The 20,882-nt window shown below is 56.2% G+C and overlaps 1 protein-coding gene across 1 annotated transcript in view; it reads left to right on the top strand.

The window, feature by feature from the left end:
• Positions 1 to 20,882, top strand: part of GRIK3 (glutamate receptor, ionotropic, kainate 3) — a 186,925-nt gene that overhangs the window by 130,820 nt on the left and 35,223 nt on the right. The window contains exons 5-9 of the mRNA XM_004678805.2: positions 659 to 712; positions 9,129 to 9,302; positions 9,857 to 10,000; positions 14,720 to 14,827; positions 17,933 to 18,046. Coding sequence (XP_004678862.1) covers positions 659 to 712; positions 9,129 to 9,302; positions 9,857 to 10,000; positions 14,720 to 14,827; positions 17,933 to 18,046 — 594 coding nt within the window. The remainder of the gene's footprint in view (positions 1 to 658; positions 713 to 9,128; positions 9,303 to 9,856; positions 10,001 to 14,719; positions 14,828 to 17,932; positions 18,047 to 20,882) is intronic.

The following is a 20,882-nucleotide window of genomic DNA, read 5'->3' as shown; positions in this document are numbered from 1 at the left end:
CCACAGGCTCTGTGGGCCCACCATTCTGAAGAAGTCTGCTGAAAATGCATTCTAGCCCTGAGCATAGATTAGAGGCTCCTAGTAAGACATGTTACACACGTGCACACGCACACACACACGCACATGCACAGAAGCATGTGAAGTGCAGGTTTGGCGACAGCATGGGGTAAGCGCCCATGGCACCTGCTTTGTGGCCAGCCAGCCCTGGGGTGCAGGGGTCTCTCAAATCTCAGCCCCTTTGGAGAGGCTCAGATGCAGGACAGAATCCCTGCTTGGGCCTGACTGGACTTGTGGGCATCCTGGCCACTGGATTCCTCTCTCTGGAGCCAGGACAGAGGTCGGCAGGGTGGGGCCCAGCGCCCTGGAGAAGGTGGTCTTCGGCCATCCCACAGCACCTCTACATCTGGCAGCATCTGGCAGCCCGAGACGCTGCGTCCCGTCAGCCCCGAGGGGACTGGACTCTTGGTATGGGGTAGAAGAGCGCTCAAGCAAGAAGCTGCCTTTTAGTCTGCTGTTCATCCCCGTGTGACATGCCCTGCTGTCCCCCAGCCAGGGGTCATCAGTGTTTAGAGTGCTTAAGAGAACGTCCCCCTTCAATCGACCCCAGGCCTCCACCTGACTCCCCCTGGCGGATCGCTAACCCTCTGCTTTCCCGCAGGCCATGGCCATGGGCATGATGACCGAGTACTACCACTTCATCTTCACCACTCTGGTAAGGCACCTCCCGGCCCCGGACGGAGGGTTCAGCAGGGCCAGCCCCATGAGGACAGCTGCCGCCACTCTGGGAGACGCAGGCTGGACCTGGCCCCTGGGCCAGTGGGCGTGGCTTTGGGGCGGGCTCCAGGCTCCCCGGTGCCTGCCCACCTCGAGAAGTGACAGCGTGTTGTCACCAGTAGCAGGGACTCTGGAACCTGCTTTCTGTCCTTGACATGGAGCCCTGCCCCAGTTTCTCCCTCTGCGAAATGAGCATGGGAATGGCCTCTCCCTCCTAGCATGGCTGTGAGGACAAAACAAGTTAATTGAGTAAAATGCTGGGAGCGGTGCCTGGCACATGTGAAGAGCCATTGAAGCTCAGTGTGTAGGGTGACGGTGACCCCGGCTCCCAGCCGTGCTGCCCCCGGCAGCTCTCAGGCAGCCGGGACAGAGACCGGCTCTCATTGCTACTTCAGATTCCTCCACAGCCTTGCTGGAGTCTGCCCACGCCCTGACAACCGGCCAGCCCACCTGCGGCTCCAGATGGGTCCTGTCCAGACTCTGAGAACAGGCAGGGCCATTCAAACCCATTAGGATAATGAGTTGTGGCCTGAGGTTCAAGCAAAGAGATCCGGGTACCAAAGGGGCACCGGCACCCAGCTGCCTTGTGTGGGGTCAGATGCCTTCGGACCCCTCTCGGGCCCTAGGCGAACTCCTCCACCAGCCGGGCGTGGGGTGAGTGGCAGCATCACTGCCATCCTGGCACTGAGCCAAGCTCCTGCAGCTCCCCGGGCCTCCCTCATGTCCATCCCTTGACCTGGTGCCCAGTCACACCCCTCGCCGGTGCCTGTGCTTGCCTGAGGAGCTCAAGATGCCTGGGACAAGCCCCCACCCTGCTGGCCTGCAACTCTGTGTCCTGCCTGTACAGCAGATGGGCGCAGCCTGGTCCCTGGGGTGTCACACCAGGGGAAGCGCCATCACAGGCGGGGCTGATGGCCATGGGGTGCAGCAAGAGATGCCAGGTGCTGCAAGGTGCGAGGGTTACCTGAGGAAAGCAGTGGCTCGAACAGGGCCTCCAGGGATTAATGGGTGTTCACCAAGGATGGCGAGGAGGGTGTCCACCCCCTGAGCAGCACGCACCTAGCCCAGGGCCAGCGAGCGCGGGCTGGGGATGGCGTCCCAGAGCCAGCTGACTGGAGGGCCAGTTGTGCTCATCTCCCAAGCCCAGGTTCAGTGGCATCACACACGTAACTTGAGATCAGCCACAGTGGGAGCTTATTCATGTTTGCCAGGCCCAGAAGTTGGCAAATGCTCCAAAGAAGGATTTTTGCACCTCCCTCCGCAGAGTTGGTTACTAGGATTTGCCAGAACACTGCTGCTTGTGGACCTCCCTCCATCTCCACCCCAGCCCTTGTGCCCATAGAGAGCCCAGAATCAGACCCGGGAGAACACACAGGTGGGGCCAGGCAGGCCACGCAGCCTCCACGTCATTCTCCAGGGAGAGGAAGCGCCTCAGGGGCCCAGGCAGATGCGTCCCGCCCTGCCACCTGTTAGCGGTACCACGGACAGAGCACTTGGCCTCCTGGGCCTCGGTTTCCTTGCAAAATGGGAATAGTAGCCAAGATGCCGCTGGGCCTCAGCTTCCTCATTTGGCCTTTTTGGCTTTAAGGAGCAACACTCACACAAGTACCCTCAGTCATTACGGGCCCAAAATGAACCACCAGGCCACACTGCAGGCGTGGGAGCAATTCTGGGTCCAAAGCCACACGGGACAGTGCAGGATGCGGGCTCGGGCCCTCTGCCTCGGGATACAGCAGCTGCCCCCACTCCCTCCCTCTCCCACTGTGCTGTCCCCCGTTCTTGGCTTCTGCGCCTCCCACGAGACCTCCATTCCCTGGAGACTTCAGTGCATCCAGGTGTCCCAGACTTCCCACCGCCCAGCTGACCACCCCATTCTGCCACATCTCACCACCTCTCTCTCTGCGTTACCCCATCCCCAGGACAAATGGATCAAGGTCATCATTTCTCATGAGGACACCAGGTAGCCTTTGGGGCTGGACAGTCCCTCACTGCAGAATGCAGCATGTTTGGCATCTCTGTCCCCAATCACTAATTTCAAGTGTAGTGTAGTGACAAATAATATCAGCCCACATTTCAAATGTCCGCAAAGTGGGGACAGATGTTAGAAACCACCCTTGGGACAAGAGCCCACTCCGAGCCCACCAGCCGAGGCCTGGCAGGAAGTGGCAGGGTTAGCATCCTTGGCCACACCAGAAGGACTGAGTTGGGTGGGTTGTGGCTGGAACAAAATCCACACTTCTCATGCCCTCTGCTCACCCCAAAAACTGCCCCTCACCCATCTGTCCACACAGGGCCCTCTCTGACCCCGTCCTCAAGCCTAGCTTTGAATATTCAGTTCAGAGCATCTCCCTTAGCACCTGCCCTTTCTCCCTTGCATAGTTGTGGGGCAGCAGGATCTGGAGCTTGGGCCCCTCAACTCTATGGCCTGGCCTGAACTTCCAGGCAAGACTCTGGAGAAGAAACTTCCAGAGACCCAGGTGCTCCAGAGTCATGCTGTCATCCGCTGAGGTCATGCTTGGGGCTTTTAGAGGGAGGCACAGGCCAGGATCCAGGGGTCCCGGGGCCTCCTCTAGCCATCTGTTTCTTTTACTCTCATTTCCTTAATGTGATCATGTTTTCCCAGGAAGCCAGGCATAAATGCTCTCTGAGGTCCCAGGTACTGAACTAAACCCTTGAGTAGGAGGGAGGACCCAACCCCATGATGGAACCAACACAGAGTTCCAGCTGGTGGCTTCCTATCATGCATGTAAGGATCAAGGACTGTGTCTGGGTCACCTCTATTTGCCCAAATAATGCCTGACACATGGCAGTTGTTCCTTGCTGCCTCCCTGCCTGAATGAATGACTACAATACAAAGTAGAAAGTAACCAGTGAAATTACCAACATCCTTATCATAGTAACATGGTAGTGCCATGGGTTCAGGCCAGTCTCACCTCTCTGTGCCTCTTTTCTATCTATAAAATGGCCCAGTGACAGCACGACCTCATAAGATTGCCATGCAAAGCACTAAGTACATTGCCATCAGTGAAGCGCTTAGAACAGTCCCCGGCAACAATGCTATGCTAGTATTAATACCTCTTCATCCAAAATTCAGAGCAACTCTCCAGGAGACATCTGATCTCCCAGTTTTATAGAAAGTAGAAACTGAGGCTCAGTAAGGCCCTTCTGCAGGAAGGGGCCAAGAGAGGATCTTTAGCAGCCAGGAGCTGTCCCGCACTTAAGCCCTCTGCCAAAACCCGTCACGCTGATTGATCCACCAAGGGTTACCTGGCCTCCTCTGGGCTGACTCCACATAGCCACGATCATCCCGACCTGGTGATTGACACTAATAGGGGGAATGGAGCCTCCACAAATCCCAGTAGCACCCACACTTCACAGATTTCAAAACCTTTTCTCCACCTCACTGATTTTCCTCTTCACGGGGCAGAATGCACTCCCTGTTGACTGATGGGGATAGCTGGGACCAGAGAGGTTGAGTGCTTTGCCAGAGCCTCGTAGCAGATCAGCGGTGGAGGCCTTGGCTCCTGACCTCTGGTCTTGCCACGAAACTTCCAGTCCTCTTCCCTTTCCTGAGGTTCAGGGGACATGGTAGCAGCCGTACAGACAGTCCTGCAATAGAGTGCATGTGTGTGCGTGCGCATGCGTGAACCTAGCCCCATGGCCCAGCGGCCCTCCACGTGTCAGGGCATCAGCTATGGTCCTGGGGCCTCTCCCCGCCACACCTCCATCTTCCAGCTCTGGAGCCGCCTCCCAGCCCACTTGGCGCAGACGACGGCCTTGTGATCCTGCCTCCTCGTGTTCATTGGTCAGTGGTGGCTGCCTTTGGAAGGCCAGTGGCATTTGGCATTATCTCCTTCCCTTTAGGAAATCCACGTCACCAATTCTTCGCCTCTAAAAAATTCCCCAAACTTGCTGCTCCACATGGAAGACATTTTAATTACCCCAGCTGCCATTATCTGCTCCAGCCAGCTTTGAGCCATTCCCAGATAACCCCGCGTTAATCAGCCCAGCTGAGCCCCTGCTACAAGTCGTGTGTAGGTAAAAGCCTGGAGGTGAAAAAAGAATTATAATAAATTAATAGATAAGCAATCACAATTAATGCCACTTCCCGGCAATAACAGTTACATCATGGGAAAGATATTTTCATCTGTCATTCCTTAAGGCAATGTTTTCTGAGCTTCAGCTTCTATCCAGTCAGACCCATGGGGTGCTAATGAATTAGTCTATTATGTTATGCTGAATGTTTCTAAAAGGTCCCTCGTCGATACTGAATTCAGTGTGTCAACATTTGGCATCGAGAACAGCCACTCTTTGCCAAGCACAAGGTTGTGCACAGTTCACTGTGTACAGCTCTAGGGGTCTCAGCCCAGGGCAGTGTGGACAAATAATTGGAGCTGGACAAAGAGGCCTCTTGACCAGCTCCCTGTTGTCACCACCCTCATGTCATGGGGATGGCACGTCAGTGCCACAGGTCCTATAGCACTTGACAACTAAGTCCATGCTTGGGGGCCAGAAGATGACACTAATACTGCCCACCTCATCGAGGTGCCAGCAGCCTGTGTGTGCACCTGCAGACCAAATGTGGCCTGGAGACTGTGGGGGCTGATAGCACTGGCACCTGGGTCCCGCTCAGGGTGAACCAATTCATTGGAGCCCTACGTATGCTGATGTGTGGGCATCTTTCAAGTGTTGGCTGTTAAGTCTGTGCTGAATCGAAGGAGAGAGTGGGCCCCGTGCAGGGGCAGAGTGTGGAGTGTGCCCCCTGGAGGCAAAGTTCAGCTTTTCTTCCATGGCCCCAACAGTTCCACTCTGGCCCCAAGTCTGCATACCCCCACCTGTGCAAAGCAGTCCCGCGTCTCCCCAGACTCGCTGCCTTCAAAGACAGCTGGGAATGATCACTTGTTCTTGAAGCAGTCCTCAGGAAGGACTCAGCCCCTACACCCATGTAATTTACCAAGCCACTCCTAACTTCCAGCCCCTCTGAGAGCTCCTCCTGAATTGAGGATGTGAAACTCTAGTCTTGCCATCCCAGGCTCTTCCCAATGATGTTTAAATGTCCCAGAGAGCCACTGATTGGCCCTTCTTTCTACCTCAGGTAAGAGGAGGACCTGGAGCTCAGAGGGAGATACAGACATAGACAGTCATCGTCAATAGGATGGAATCCCAGAAGTCCCAGGAGAAGAGCAGAAATGCCTGACCCACCCTACCATGCTTGTGTAGAGCAGTAGTCAGGGGAGGCTTCCTGGAAGAGGTGACACTTGAGCTGAATCTCAGATAGTGGCCCACCCAAGAAGGATTGAGGAGACAGATGTTCCATGCAGAGGATAGAACAGAAGTATTGTTCTATAACAGATCTTGAATGATAGATAGGTGCCAGGGTCCCATGAAAGGGAAACCAAAGTAGTTTGGTTTTCCTAGAGTTAAAAAATGGGAGGGGTTTTATGAAGGTGCTTTGTTGAGGTTTGTAGACCACACTCTGGAATTTGTACTTTCTACCACTGAAGTCTGTTAAGCAGTGACAGGATTGGATTATCCTTCAGAAAAACCTTCTTCATGCTGTATGGAAGGCAACTGTAATGTGTGGTGGTTGTGAGCTGGAGGCTGGGGAGGGCTCAGGAGCTCCGCTGGGTCTGACACCCCTGGTCCCCAGCTTTCTAATCTTGAGCAAAAGGCCTAATTTCTCAGTTCCTGCTTCTAAACTGGGTGAAAGGTCCTTCCTCCTTCTAAGATGGTTTGTGGATTTAGTTAAAACATATAAAGTCCATTTAGAACAGAGCCTGTTGTTCTAAGGTTTATAGGCGCTCAGTTCCTATTAGCTCTTTGTCTTTATACTGAATGAGGGAAAAGGCAAGAATGCCGTCCGCTCCTCTAGTGCCCTAGTCTAGTGCCCTCGCGAGTGGCCCCAATAGCCATCACACCTGCTGCCAGAGAGGGCAGAATGTGAATGTCTGTCAAACACTCAGCATGTCTTCTCTGCATCGGTCCCCTTCTGCATGCACCTATTGGGCATTCCTTCCTCCTGGCAACCTACATGCTGGGTACTATTATCATTCCCCTTTCGCAGATGAGGCCATGGGGCAGCGAGAGCAGATGGAACTTGACCCAGATGGCCTGGCCTTGTAGCTGGTGCTCTGCCCTTGAGCACAGGCCGCCTTTGTAACTATGCTGACAAGTGGTGTGGAAAGAGGTCCCCCGCCATCCTGTTCCCCAGTGACTTCTTAGGTACCCCCACACCTACCAAAGCCAAGAACCCCTTGCTGTGTTTCCCAGACAGGAGGAACAGCTTAGTTTGTGGCTTCTCAAAGGGTTATACACCCGCCCCTCCAGATTCTGATGGTCAGTGCTTCCCCCCCCCCAAAACCGCAAAGATGATTCGAATGCATAGTTTGTATTTGACAGCCCCTGGGACTGTAAAACATAAGGGTCTTTGAATATAACAGAACAGTATACAGCCAGCTCTCCAAAGGGGTAAGAGTCCCAGCACTTGCCACTTCCCGTGGTGTAAATACTCCCTCCGTCGACATCAATCTACCAAGGTGTCCCCACGTGCTGAGTCGAGAAGGAATGCTAACAACTACCTCTCTAAGCTAGTGAGAGCCAACTCCAGCACCAGAGAAGAGTGGGGCTGGGTACAAGATCAGCTCTGCCCTTGACCAGCTCTGTGACCTTAGGCAAGCCACCTCTCACCCTGTCTCCTCAAGTATAAAAAGAAATACTGTGAAATGTCTATTTCCCAGGTGCACCACCTTCAGGGCTGAGCTCTGGGCCCCCTTCAGTCCCCCAAATTAAGGCCATGTGCATGTCCTCTGGCCAACTCCATGCCACCCCCTTATTTGCTGAAGACCCTGCTCCCCTCTTCCACCCCCCTTTCTCCACCCCAAATCAAAGCTATATTTATGTGGACAAAGCTGGGACTAAAATCTATCTTGCTGAAGGCTCAAATCTGCCCAAGCCTCACTCGCATTCCCTTAATCTCCAAAGAAGAAACAAACAGTGCATTCCAGAAGGAGTTGTTTTGGGACATCAGGAAAAACAGGAGACATTCTGCATCCATTAGGGACCACTGAGAAACCAGAGGGAGCCAGTACAGTGCGACAGAGCCCCAGGGATCTCATCCACTTTTCACAAACCATCACCCATCACCCTGAAGCTGGGGCTGACGGGGCAGCTGTCATGCCAGGTGGCTGCAGCCAAGGAGGGGCAGTATAGTGACCAGCCCCTGCTGTCCAGCTGGAGATGGAGTGGCTGGATCAGAGGGCCCTGGACAGTGCACAGACCAGAGGCCAGCATGGGGGCAGCCTGGTGAGGGCGTGTATGGAATAGGCAGTAGCTGAGGAGGGCTGAGACGGTGACCTTAAGACTCGGTTTCCTCCCTGGTGGGACAGGGCCAATCAGCCTGTCAAACTGCATTTTTCAAGAGGTAAGAAAACATGCCTTGTGCATAGACAGAATGAACACGTGGCAACGATGCATTCAACTCATTAACAAGAAGCCAGCAGGGTGGCAGTGCTGGCTCAAAGAGCGTTTGAGGGATTGAGTATTTATAGGTATTTGGGAGAAGAAAAAAAAATTACAGAATAAGACCGCTAGAATAGCCTGCTAAGATACATCATGGATTAATGTCCTACGGGGCACTAAAACACAACCTTGGGGATTTTCTTTTCTACAGACAAAAATCTACAAGTTGACCCAGAATCTGGGCCTTTAACCAGGCGCTGACAGGAAAATCAAACCCAGCTGCATTTGCTTGGAGAATTATCCATCCCTGGGGGCCTTGAACAGGTTTCCCCCGACCCTGACGGGCCACGGCCTCCCCTCCCTTGCCCCTTTGCTGCCTCCTCTTCCAGCCCACCCTGCGGAGCGGGGACTCCAGGGGTGAGGGGGAGCTGGGGAGCTGAAGCCCCCTGTCCTGCCCTTACGCCAGGGCCCACCCAGTGCCCTGGACCGGATGCCCGACTGCGGGTGTGGGGTTGAGAGGAGAGGGCAGCGGTGCTTCTTGAGTCCTGGGGAAGAACTGTTTGAACCTTCCTTGGGAGAGGAAATATTCCTCCAGCCACCCTTGGGGAGGAAGTGACCGTGGTGACCATGGTCAAGTAACCTTCATACTGAAGGCCGGGCTCTGTGTGGGAGCTGCCCACCAGGCCCATGAAGGGGGCCCCCCATTTTGCAGATGAAGAAACAAGCTGAGCCGGTTGCCCAAGAGGCCCAACAGGCAGACAGGCTTCCAGTCAAATGGGCTCTAAGCAGAGGGCACCTTTGGGTCACGGAGCCTCGCCCGTGGGCTCTGCGGGGTGAGGGGCAGAGGTGCGGCCAGCTTGAGCGGGCCCCTGTGACAACCCGCCTCTCTCTCCCAGGATCTGTACGCGTTAGACCTGGAGCCCTACCGCTACTCAGGGGTGAACTTGACCGGATTCCGCATCCTCAACGTGGACAACCCCCACGTCTCTGCCATCGTGGAGAAGTGGTCCATGGAGCGGCTGCAGGCAGCTCCCCGGGCTGAGTCTGGCCTGCTGGACGGAGTGATGATGGTACAGCAGCGACCAGGCCTGGGGGTGCCCCTTCTTCCTCCCTCCCTGTCCTGTCTTCCCCCCACCACGGCCCTCCTCTAGACTTGCTGTGTGCCAGCTAGACTTTAGGCTTGGAACACTCAGACACAGGCCCGTGCACGGGGAACCGGTCACTGAGGTGGCTGCAGGGAGCTGGGGTGGACACCGGGGTCCTGGTGCGGAGGGGGGGCTTCTGGCTGTGGCCAACCGACAACTGGGACTGCAGGAAGAGATGGTGTGGGCAGAGCCTAGTAATGAGGCCGTGAGATGGGGCAGTGGGGACTGGCAGCGGAGGTCTGAACTGCAGAAGTCAGGCATTGGGGTGTCTGCAGAGCAACAGTCACCCACCCAAGCCTGCTGCTCACCAGGGGCAGGACAGGGTCACCTCGGGGGCCTCAAGGCCTTCCCTTACCCTCCCTCCGCCCCTGGGATACTAAGGTGCCTTGGCAGCAGAGGGAAGGAAGACTGGGGCAGGTGGCCGAGGCCTCAGGGGCGTGGGAGCCGCTCTCAGGCAGGCCCTGGGCCCTCCCCTGCAGACTGACGCAGCCCTGCTGTACGATGCTGTCCACATCGTGTCCGTGTGCTACCAGCGGGCGCCCCAGATGACCGTGAACTCCCTGCAGTGCCATCGACACAAGGCCTGGCGCTTTGGCGGCCGTTTCATGAACTTCATCAAGGAGGTGAGTGCCCGCGCCCCACCCACGCCCCTCCCCAGGGTCACCTCCCTGGGAGCCTGCCCAGTGCTGCAGAGCTCAATGGCGCCTGATGGGAGTGCCACAGAATGGATTTCCAGTCCGCAACGAACTGGAGCGGGCGTCCTCACACCCCTGGGTCTCGGTGTCCTCAGATGAACATGGGCTCCACGGGACCAGTTTTCCAGGGTGATTGAGAGGCCTAAGTCCTTGAGCTCAGTGGGCGGTCAGCATTGCCAGCAGGATGCAGGTGGACTCAAGCACAGTAAACCAGGGTCTTTGCCTCAGCCTATGTGACCTCACACAAGAGGAGAAGGTGCCGGGTCTCCGTGCCCTCGTCTGTAGCATGGTGTGAAGCGCGCCTGTGCCCGAGATGCTGTGGGGACAGACGGGACTCCGTGGGACAGGGCCTAGTGCAGTGCCGGCAGCCCAGAAACCCCTTCACATCATGGGCCCATCGGCCAGCACCCCAGCCGGCTCCCTGCTGGCACTGGCTGTCCTGGCACCATATTGACTGTGAAGTCCCGTCGGAGGGGCTGATTGAGGCGGAGCAGAGAACCTGTCCCGTTGCCGAGAAGACGACACGGCAGCCGTGGCTCATTCCCCACCGCCACTTCCTAGTCCGCTAGAGACGACTGGTTTGTTGCTCCCGTTTTCCAGGCGGGGAAGCTAAGGCCAGGGCTGGAGTTCTGGCTCCAACATGATCTCCATGTGACCTGCGGGAGGTGATTAACTCTGTGATCAGCAGTAAGACAGGGTTAATGAAGGTGCCTGCCTCAAAGGGTGCTGGGAAGTCAGAGTGGAGCAGAGGCAAATCCCAGGAAAGGTAGATGCCAGGGCTGGGGGTGGGGAAGATCTGGGCAGGGTTACCCAGAGTCCATCTCCTTGGAGCCAGCACAGTGGATCCGGGCACCAGACTCCTGGGGACCTCATTCATGTATTCAGGGGCTATTGTGTGGGTCTGCTGGGTACCGGCACGGGCTATGCACCAGGGGTCCAGTGGGGAGAGAGAATCGCAGCGTGGGGAGGGCAGCCAGCCAGCAAGCATGGTGCTCGTGAGTGTGAGCCCATATGCAGAGGCAGCATCCTCTGAGGGCAAATGAGAGAAGCTGGCCGCCTTCGACAGCGGCCAGGCGTCTTCCCAGAGGTCCCAAGCACGTCCCTGCATGGTATGAGGCCAGGGAAGCGCCTTCTGCATTTTAGAATGATGCTAGAAGGAATGTGGGTACGATACAAGCTTGAGTTTGATGCCTGTGCCTTCGGAACTCGCTGGAGGCTGCTGCTCCCAGCTCTGTGGCCTCGGATAAGGCCCTGGACGTCCCCGAGTGTGAGTTCCCTAGCGGCAGCGTCACGGGGACCTCGGGCGCAGGCCCCAAGCCCCCAGAAGGGGCTGCGGCATCTGTGCCGGGTCCCTGCTCACCCAGCCCAGGCAAACTGTGCAGGAGTCCGATTGCCCCACGTCCTGAGCACAGCCTGGCTGGCCCGGGCAGCCAATGACCTGATCCCACAACCCCGGGAGCCTTCAAAGTAGGAAAACGTGGTTTTGCCACTTTGTTAGCCACACTTTAGTCATGTGGCCTTGGGCAAATAACTGAACCTCTCCACTTCAGGTTCTTTTCTTTCCCCGGGGAGATAATGGCTGGAGTGTTTCAGGGTAATGATCTGTGTTGAGGCTGATGCCCCTGGGACAGCATCTGGCAGCACTCAGTAGTCTGGCTGCCACTCACCATTCTGTCCCTCTTCACCACTGTCGCCACGGTAGGGTCTTGTTCAGTGGGTGATGAGTTTCCAGCTGAAAAGGAACTCGGTAGCTTCAAGGTCCCCCTCCAGATCACCCCTCACCCCTCAGAACGCTTGAAGTGCCGCTAGGAAGCCCTGAGGGGAGCAGACTCATCCCTGACCTAGGGGGCAGAATGGGGAGCCGCCTCCTCCCTCCCTGGGCTGCAACCCAGCCTGGTGTGCAGGGCCTCCTGCTCCCGGCCCGCCAGTGGATGGCCTCACACTCACATGCCCTGCAGAGCCCTTTCTGAAACACCTTTGTCTCACCTCCACTTGAGACTCTGGGACGAGGCCCAGAACGACCACACGCTCAGCCGGTTGGCCACGACCACAGCCCGGTGCCCGGCCTGAGTCCAGCACACAGGCTTCCTTTAGACCATTTCCTAGTGCCCATCTCCCCATCTTTCCCCATCTGACTGTGTGACAGTAAATCACTTTAAAGACTTGGCATTTTCGAGAGGAGCTGGAAAATACCAGGCCGGAGTTCAGAGCGTGCGAAGCATCTTTCATTTAGCGAGTCCTGAGCAGCGGCTGAAGGGGCAGGCAGGCGGGGAAATGTCATGGGGAGGAGCTGCCATCAGCCTCCCGCCCCGGCCCTGGCCCTGCCCACCCGCCCACAGACAGGCCATGCACCTGCTGGCATTTAATTCTGCTGTGGCTGTCAAGAAGGAAGGTTCCCTCCGGGGGCAGGTTGGAAGACACCTGCTGTGATTTCCCCTGGGGGCCCAGAGATAGCCTTAGGGAGTGGGGGCGAAGGGGGCGGGGGGGGGGACCGGGGAGCCAGCCAGAGGGAGGCAGAGCCTCTTTGTGGAGTCAAGCAGCCGCAGCTTCCACTTTCTCTGGTGGGTTCGCTCATGCCCACTCCATAGCCCTGGGCCCGTAAGCAAGCCCTACTCCACCCTGAGCCCGGCCCCAGCCCCCGCACCGCTGGGACCTGGGACCTGCAGAGCTCGGTCCCTCTTGGAGCCTCAGTGTCCTTGACTGTAAAGTGGGGGCACAGATGACACCCACTCATCTATGGGCGGGACTGGGAGGGGACCCAGATGAGCTCGAGCAGGAAAGGAGGAGAGGGCTCTGTGATGGGCTTCCACTGAAGCCTGAGGCCAGGCCCGCAGGCCCCAAGCGCCCCTGTCAAGGGCCACGCAGCGGGGCAAGCGAGCGTCCCTACCACCTAGTCAGGGCCGAATATGCCAGACTCCAGGCGAAGCGCCGGCTGCACCTTACTCATTTATTTGTTGGCTTGTTTGTTTTCATTTTGTACATTTTTTCATCTCGGCTGTAATCCCCATGGACTTCTCGCCACCCATTCCCCCGTGTGCCATCACCGTACTCCCGGCCGCCCCATTTTAGCGCCTTCCCCCTGCGTGGAGCTCAGGCTGGCTGGAGCACTCGTACGAGCTGCCCTGGCCCTGCTGTTGCTGGACAGCCCCTGCTCAGCCCCTCCTGAGCACATTACCATGTGCCCACGTTCGCCAGAAGGCTCTAGAGCCAAGTGTTTGGAGAGTCCCATATAGGCCCGCAGGGGTCTGTGCAGCCGTGGACCTGAGTGAAAACTGTTGCTTGTGAGCGAGGTTCCCATGGACCTGCAGCCAGGGGGAGGCGCTGGGCCTTTGTCAGACCCTGCAGGGGGTCCTGATTCCCAGTGTGTTTAGAACCCAATGGGCCAGGCAAGCCCAATGGGCGCCCAATGGGCCCAATGGGCGCCCTGGCTGCCTGCTCATACCCTGCCCCCCCATCTCTGGACAGTGGGGCCACATGAGCTCCCAGACTTGCTCCCTCCTCCAGTCCCCAGAGTTCCTGTGTTCCTGGGGCCTCCAGGATACATGGGCTCCTTTTTCCTCCCAGACACAGAAAACCCATACCCTTGGGGTGTTTATGTGCCCCTAACTCCTCAAAGGAAGGGAGGGGAGGGAATCGGGTTGCAGCAGCTAAAGGGGTGGGGCCCTAGGACCCCAAACTCCAATTTGATTCGCCTCTTGTTCTCTCTTGAGCTCTGGGGCACAGGCCCCCAGTGGGGCTTGTCCTTGTCTGTGATCCCACCTCGGGCCTGGCCGGTAGGGCCCTGCACAGGGCCCCAGGGGGAGCGGCCTGGAGAGCTGACACTCTCTACCTCGGGGTGGACAGACTTCCTGTGGAGGGCCAAGACAGGCTCCTGTCCAGCTGCAAGGCGCCAAGGCCACAGCGATGCCCGCAGACGTCTGGGTGTGGCCGTGCTCAGTGTTGACCAAACCCAGCGCGGGTCTGTTTGGGCCGATCACCACAGTTTGCCAACCCATTTGTTCAAAACTCAGGTTGTACGAGACACCGCTCTGAATATTTTATGTGACTTATCTCATTTCACCTTCATAGCATTTTGGTGTGATGGATACTGTCATTAGTCCATTTTATAGATAAAGCTTTAAGACAGAGAGGTGAAAAGAGATCCCGAGGTGATACAGCTACGGCCCGGCCCAGCGTCTTCGCCAGCAGGCGCCAGGCTGGGGCGGGAGCGGGAGCTGGAGGGGACGTCTCTGTCCCCCGGCTGTCTGGGGGCGCCTCGAGGTGTCCAGGTTCACAGCCAGGGCCAGCACTGTCCCTTGGCTTTTCCGCCCCAGTTCTGATTGCTGCCTGCTTGCCCCTCTCTGGGGATCTGACATGAGCTCCCCCTTCTTCTGACTTCGAGGCGGGGGTTCATTTGAGCGCATCCAAGATCGATGTTGTACACGAGAAGGTGCAAATGTAAAGCTGGCTAAAGAGCATAATAGAATTTATGGAAATCGCTGGCTCGCACCACAGCCCGAGCAATGATGGAGGTGATTATTAATTAATCATGGTCTTGGGGGAACAGTATCAGTGCAAGGAGTAATTAAAATGAAGCATTGTACAGTTGTACCGAATGATGATTTATGAGCCCAAGGAATTGCCTCTCTGCCCTCTCCCCTCCGGCAGGCTCAATGGGAAGGATTAACTGGACGGATTGTTTTCAACAAAACCAGTGGCTTACGGACGGATTTCGATCTGGACATCATCAGCCTGAAGGAGGACGGTCTGGAGAAGGTGCGTGGGCTCAGGAGAGGGGAATCAGGAGCAGCGTGGAGGCTCCTCCACCCCCCAGCAGGCCCCAGGCAGAGGCCCGGAAAGAGAGGCTAGGCCCAACCCAGCTGCCCAGCAAGGGGCTAGCATCACCTGGAATGGCTTGTGCTTCTCAGTCAGGTCAGATAGGAGGGGTGCAGAACCCAGGCGCCTGGCCACAGCAGACCCCACACCATCACCCCGTGAGCCCTGGGAGTGCTTAACCTGGGAAGAGGAATGAAAAGGCGAATATCCAGACATGTCTTGGATAAGAGAAAGTTCCTAATGACAAGGTGATGCCTGCCCGAGGAGTAGTGAGCTCCCTGTCACTAGGAGCATTTAAGCAGAAAGTAAGCAGTGAGTTCTTGTCTGGGAGACTGGAGGTGATTCTTACCCCTGAAGCAGAAGGATGCTGACCCTAGAAACTCTAGACTTCTGGGCATCTCTAATTCCAGTTTGGGTGAGGACCGCAGGCCCTCCTGGATCGGGACTCTCTCGCCCACCTGGCCATCAGAAGAAATGTTTGTGTGGGCAGATTCTGATTCCTGGGAACTGTCAGCGTGTTCTGTCAGAGTCAGTCTGCAGGCTGAGAGGGGATTTAACACTCGCCCCCAGTTGTTGGTATCCCCTGAAGCCTGGGCCAGGGACTCTGACATACCCTCTCCCATAGTGAGTGACCCTGGGGACCACCAGGACACCTCACCAACCTTGAGGCTAGGGTGTGAAAAAGGCCTGGAGCAGAGACCAGGCCACCTCTGAGGCCTGTGGGCCTTCAAGAGACCTTGCACGCTCTCCTCCCTCCCCTTCCCCGCCTGACTGAGGCCTCTTCCTTGGAGAGCCAGCCTGGCTGTTCACCTGCACTGCCGAGTCCTCCAGCCACCTCAGCGCCCACACGATGAGGCTTCCCAAAGCACAGCTCTGCCCTGGTCTGAAACTGCCCATGTCTCCCCGGTGCCCTCATGTTGAATCCAGCCCATCACAAAGTCCTTAGGCCTCCCCCAAACCCGCTCTCCAGGCCTAGCTCCCACTACCCCTCCCCCAGACATCCCCATTGTCCACACAGGCCCCCTCCTTCCTGTATCTCCAGACCTCCACATAATCACCCTGGTGGCACGAATGGCCTGGCTCCTTGGTTCATGCTTTCAGGCCCAGACCTGACTGTGCCCACGTTGAACCTGTGGTCAAGGTCACCCCATTCATTCCTAAATTGCCCATGGACTTAGGGAGCCTCTGTGCTGAGGAGATGTGACCAGAGAACCCACACCACTCCTCTGCAACTCTTTCCGGCTGCATAGAGCACCCGTCCCTTAAAGCCAAGAGCTGGGACTTCTGCTCTGAGCCCATGGGGGCCAGTGGGTCCACCTGTACAGACTGTACGCATTCTCATTAAGTGGTCTCCCCTCTGTGGAAACTCCCTTCCTCCTCTGGCAGTTCTACTGCAAATCTCTGTCTTATTGTTGTCTCTTGATGATCTATCTTTGTAGGTGGCCTGAAACCCAAGGCTTGTGATCAGACCTAACCCCACTTTGCATGCCCAGGCCCAGGGCTGACATTAGTAACTGATCATCAGTGCCCTCCTCCTGCCTGAGCACACCCACAGCATCCTCCTCCCAACAGTCCTCCCTGCAACTGATTAAGTGACCGTAACTAATACTCCAGAGTCCCTATACCCGAATGGGGCTGACCTGCAGAGGTACCACCAGAATGTCCTGGTCGTAGCCATGGATTGTGGGCTGAGAGCTTCCGCTAATTGGATCCTCCTCAATCTTAACTAATCTCACATCCCACAGCACCTAGTGTCTGTGGGGCATACAGTTGGAGCTCAATAGATGTTTGTTGGGGAGAGTTCCGGCTGTTTACTGGGCTGCTGGACAGAGATCTGTTGAGGCCTCCTGCACCCCGGGGCCCTTGTGCTAAGCCTGCCTCTGAGCTCAGCCCACTCAAGAGAAGAGCCCCTTTAAAACTCTCTGCTTGTCTCCCTTGGCTCCAGGGAACAGGGTGTCTACATAGACAGAGGTCCTGCCTGGAGGGGGCGATGAGCCCCCAAACGTGCATCTTGTATCATCACTTCTGTTTGCTAAGTTGGGTCACAGCTGATCCAGCCAGCTCCAGCCAGTGGCTTTGGGGGGATTAAGGCAGAATTACCCAAGCATAATTACATGTCTCTCTGCTATCTGCTTTGCACAGCTCTTTTAATGGGATGTTTGCATTTGGGCTCTCTGTTTAATTGATTAAACTTCCTGAGTAGCTCTAACGGTGCCAAGGACAGAGTAGAGAGGCTGAGACCTTCCTTGAGGGCAAGGAGCTGTGATGGGGCAGAGATAGGTCCAAAGAACCTTCAAGAGGTCCAGACATTAGAGCGCTTAACCTCCCTTCAGCCAGCCTTGGACCCGGTATCAGCATAGGGCACTATGGGGAGACACAGAATGTCACCTCAGCCAGGTATCTGCCGGCTTTAGATGTAGACCCGCAAAGCAAGCTGCCATCAAGCCCAGTGGCTTCCGAGACCTTCAGGGCGGGGTGTCCACATTTGTTCTGCTGTGCCCCATCCCAGACAGCTGCCAAGGCCAGCCTCCTGTCCCAGCCTGCTGGGCTCTACCTGACACGTCGCCTTCTCTGGCTCCTCACCCAGCCCACCAATGTTTAGTGAACATCTCCCTTGCTCCAGCCCTGCCCTGCCCTTGGGAAGACTTGAAGCCCCAGGAGCTCATGCTAAGGCTGAGACCCAGAGAGGGAGCAGTTAGGGCCCAGGGTCTTCCCAGAAGGCATGCAGCCTTCTAGCCTGGGAGTGACTGTCCCAGTGCAGGTCCCGCCCCGGCCTGCACCTGCTTCCTTCTGGTGCCTGTGCTGCCCCAGGCTGGTTTCTGCTGAGCAAGCTGAGCTGACTCACCTTCTCTCTGCACTTCCCCCTGCAGCAGGGGCGGGGTGGCAAGGGGGAGGAGGCAGATCAGCAGACTCCCTCTGATGGAGGGAGGCAGCAGGGCTCCCAGGAGGGGACGCTCTTGACATGGGCTGAGAGGATGAGCTCGCTGGCGCGGAGGTGGAGACTGAGGGCTCGGCCCTCTAACCTCTACCTGTCTGTCCACCCAGGTCGGGGTGTGGAGTCCTGCCGAGGGGCTCAACATCACGGAAGTCGCCAAAGGCCGCGGCCCTAATGTCACCGACTCCCTGACAAACAGGTCACTCATTGTCACCACAGTGCTGGTAAGAGTTGGCGGGAGGGCAGGAGGGGTAGGGTGGGGACACTGGCCGTTAGAGCTGGAGAGACCCCTCCTGCGCCCCACTTCCAGGCTGCTGGGAGCCTGGAAGACGGTGGGGAGGAGGTGCAGGAGGGCGACACATTAAGGATTGCATGGAAGGCCTCCGGGAGCTCTTGAGGCACAGATGCTCTGCCGGCGGCCGAGGGCCAAGACCCCGGGGTGACGGAGCAGCCACTTCCCAAAGGCAGAGGGGTTAGTCCTCTGCCTGCCTGAGACCCGGTGGCCAGCGCTTCTCAGAGGCCTGCATTACTGCCCCCCGCCACCTACTCCCTAAATCCCTCCCTGATGCCTGAGCAGGAGCCATGAGGGCTGGGAAGGAGGATAAATCTGCCTCTGAACCGGGTTTGGGGTCCACCGCCCCCATCTCAGTTCCCAGGGAAAAGGCCGCAGGGCCACCCAAGCAGTGGCCACACCCCACAGCACTCCCTGAGAGCCCTTGGCCACTCCTGCCCTTCCCTCCTCAGGGTTGTTCTTCTGACCAATTCAACCTCAAGAGTGGCTCTTGGGTCTTGCATGCGCTTAGGCACTCCAGGTGGGGAGGACAGACCCTGGCTACTGGCCTCCTGGGGCTGAGCCTCCTGGGGCTGTGTCCATTTCACATGCCACTTGCCCCCAAAGACCTTAGGGTGTCCAGAGGCTTGGCACATACCCTCTCAGAGACACGGCACTGCTCTTGGGGACCCAGGCCAGCCATGGGGAGGCACCTGCATATTCTGGCCGAAGATGATCTGAGGACATATCATGTGCTGATCGGCTTCTCCTTGTAATAGAGCCAGTGTATTTGTAAGGACCCCATGCTGAGGTTGTCCCCAAAAGAGTGCTACCAGGTTGGGTATTGAGGTAGAGAGAGGCTGCCAGGGAGTGGAATCTGGGAACTGGACTGGGGGGGTCACGCGGGCCTGCATGGTGCCCGGATAGGTTTGTCTGCCTGCCTCCCGTCAGCATCTCAGCCAGGCCTGCTGGCCCTGGGTCCTCCCTCCGGGGTGATTCACCAGGTGGCAGGGTGGCAGGTGCCCTGAAGCAGGGAGGGAATAACAGTGAAACCCACTCACCTGGAGTCCTAAGGAGGGCAGACGCCAGGGCACTGGCTTCCATGGCGCGACTAAGACCTTTAATTGTATCCACATCACAGGCAATTCTTGGGGCACTCATACTGGGCAGGGTGTGAAAACATACATCATAGAGATTTAAAGCTATAAACCCCGAAGCCCATAAAATGATGTAAAGCCACTTAACTTCAATAAACATGATGCTCAAATAAAGTGTTGGATGTTGGAGAGCTGAGGGGGTCTGGGCCCTCTGCTGATGGAACTGGGATTAGAGGCTGAAGACATCTGCCTCCACTTTTGGGGTGAGCCTTCCTCTGTCATCTTCCCCTCAAAGTATTCAGCTTGTCTTTTGTTACTGATTGACTTTTCATTAGCTAAAATAATCCAGAAGATTAAACAGAAACGAAAAGAGCAAATAGATTGGTGTGAAAACTGATAAGCAATTAAGGGAATATGGATGTGGATAAAAATAGAAATGATAAAAGGCAAATGGAAAGAGAACAAAATAAAAAGGTTAAGAGGAAAATAATAAGGACAAAAAAGAGGGGGAAAAAGGAATGAGATAAAAAGGAAAGCTATCAGGAAAGACAAAAATTAAAATAAATAATTAACAGCCCTGGCTAGACAAGGTGAAAAAGAGTAAAACCAAAATGTCAGAAAGCAAAAGGATAAAAGGGTGACAAAGCTAAAATATAAAAGGGTAAAAATAAAATAGTAAAAAGGTGGTAAAAGATTAAAAGCAGCGCTGCATAAAATGGAAACTATAAATAAAACACGTTCACATACAAGATTTAAAAACGGTAAACGGGCATGCTTTCGGAGATCAGGAGGAGGAGATTAAATGGGCTGAGATAATTCAGCTACAAAACAGTGGCCCAACAGGGAGAGGCCAGCAAAAAATAATTTACCCAAAGAACGCAAAATACACACACCTGGAAGGGCCACAGGGCGCAGCCTTACCAAAGAGCAGCGCCCTTGTTTAAGGCGGAAGACCGGGCTGCGAGACTCCAGGGCGTTTCCCACGCAGCAGAGAAGGAAAATCCAGCAGACGCCCCATGCTGCTGCTGTGCCTTCCGGGGAGCAGCTTCTGGTGGGAGTCCTGGCTACTGCAGCTCTCGTCCCCAGCAGCCCCTGGCTCTCAGGCTCCTGGGGTGGGGAGCCCAGGAGCCGTTCCGAGCTGCTGGGATGGGCGGTGGACCAGGGCACAGGGTGGCCTGAGGGATAGTTGAGAGGACAGGTCGCTGGGACTGAGGCCTGGCCTTTTTTTGGTTGCTAAGTTGTAGGACCCTGGAGAATGGCTGGGCCCCTCTGCCTCAGTTTCCTCAGCTGAAAATAAAGGTGATAATGGTTCTTCCTACTTCACTGCATTGAGAGGATGAATGATTTAATAACTATAAATGGCAGAGTGCATGCTGTTAAGTAATAGCTGCTATTACCATTATCATTATCATTATTGATTACAAACCCAGTGCCCAGGGAGCTCGGGCATAAGACAGGAGTCAGCGTGGGAGCTTGGGAGACTGCCTCTGCTCTGACCACGAATGTCAGCTTGAACGTCACTGAAGGCTGACGGTGCTGGGGCCACAGGGGTCATCTCTAAAACAGGGTGCGTTACCAATGTTGAACTTGCATGTGGGTGCCCGTCAGGCCTGGTGGGCAACGCTGGCCCCCACAGGCCCGCCATTCCCTAGGACTTCCAGTTGGTTGTTCTTCTAGAAGCGTTTTCTCACT

The sequence above is a fragment of the Condylura cristata genome, unplaced genomic scaffold, assembly GCF_000260355.1.
Source record: "Condylura cristata isolate star-nosed mole 26May11 unplaced genomic scaffold, ConCri1.0 scaffold00008, whole genome shotgun sequence".
NCBI classification, from domain to species: domain Eukaryota; kingdom Metazoa; phylum Chordata; class Mammalia; order Eulipotyphla; family Talpidae; genus Condylura; species Condylura cristata.
This window is presented reverse-complemented; position numbering and strand designations above follow the sequence as displayed.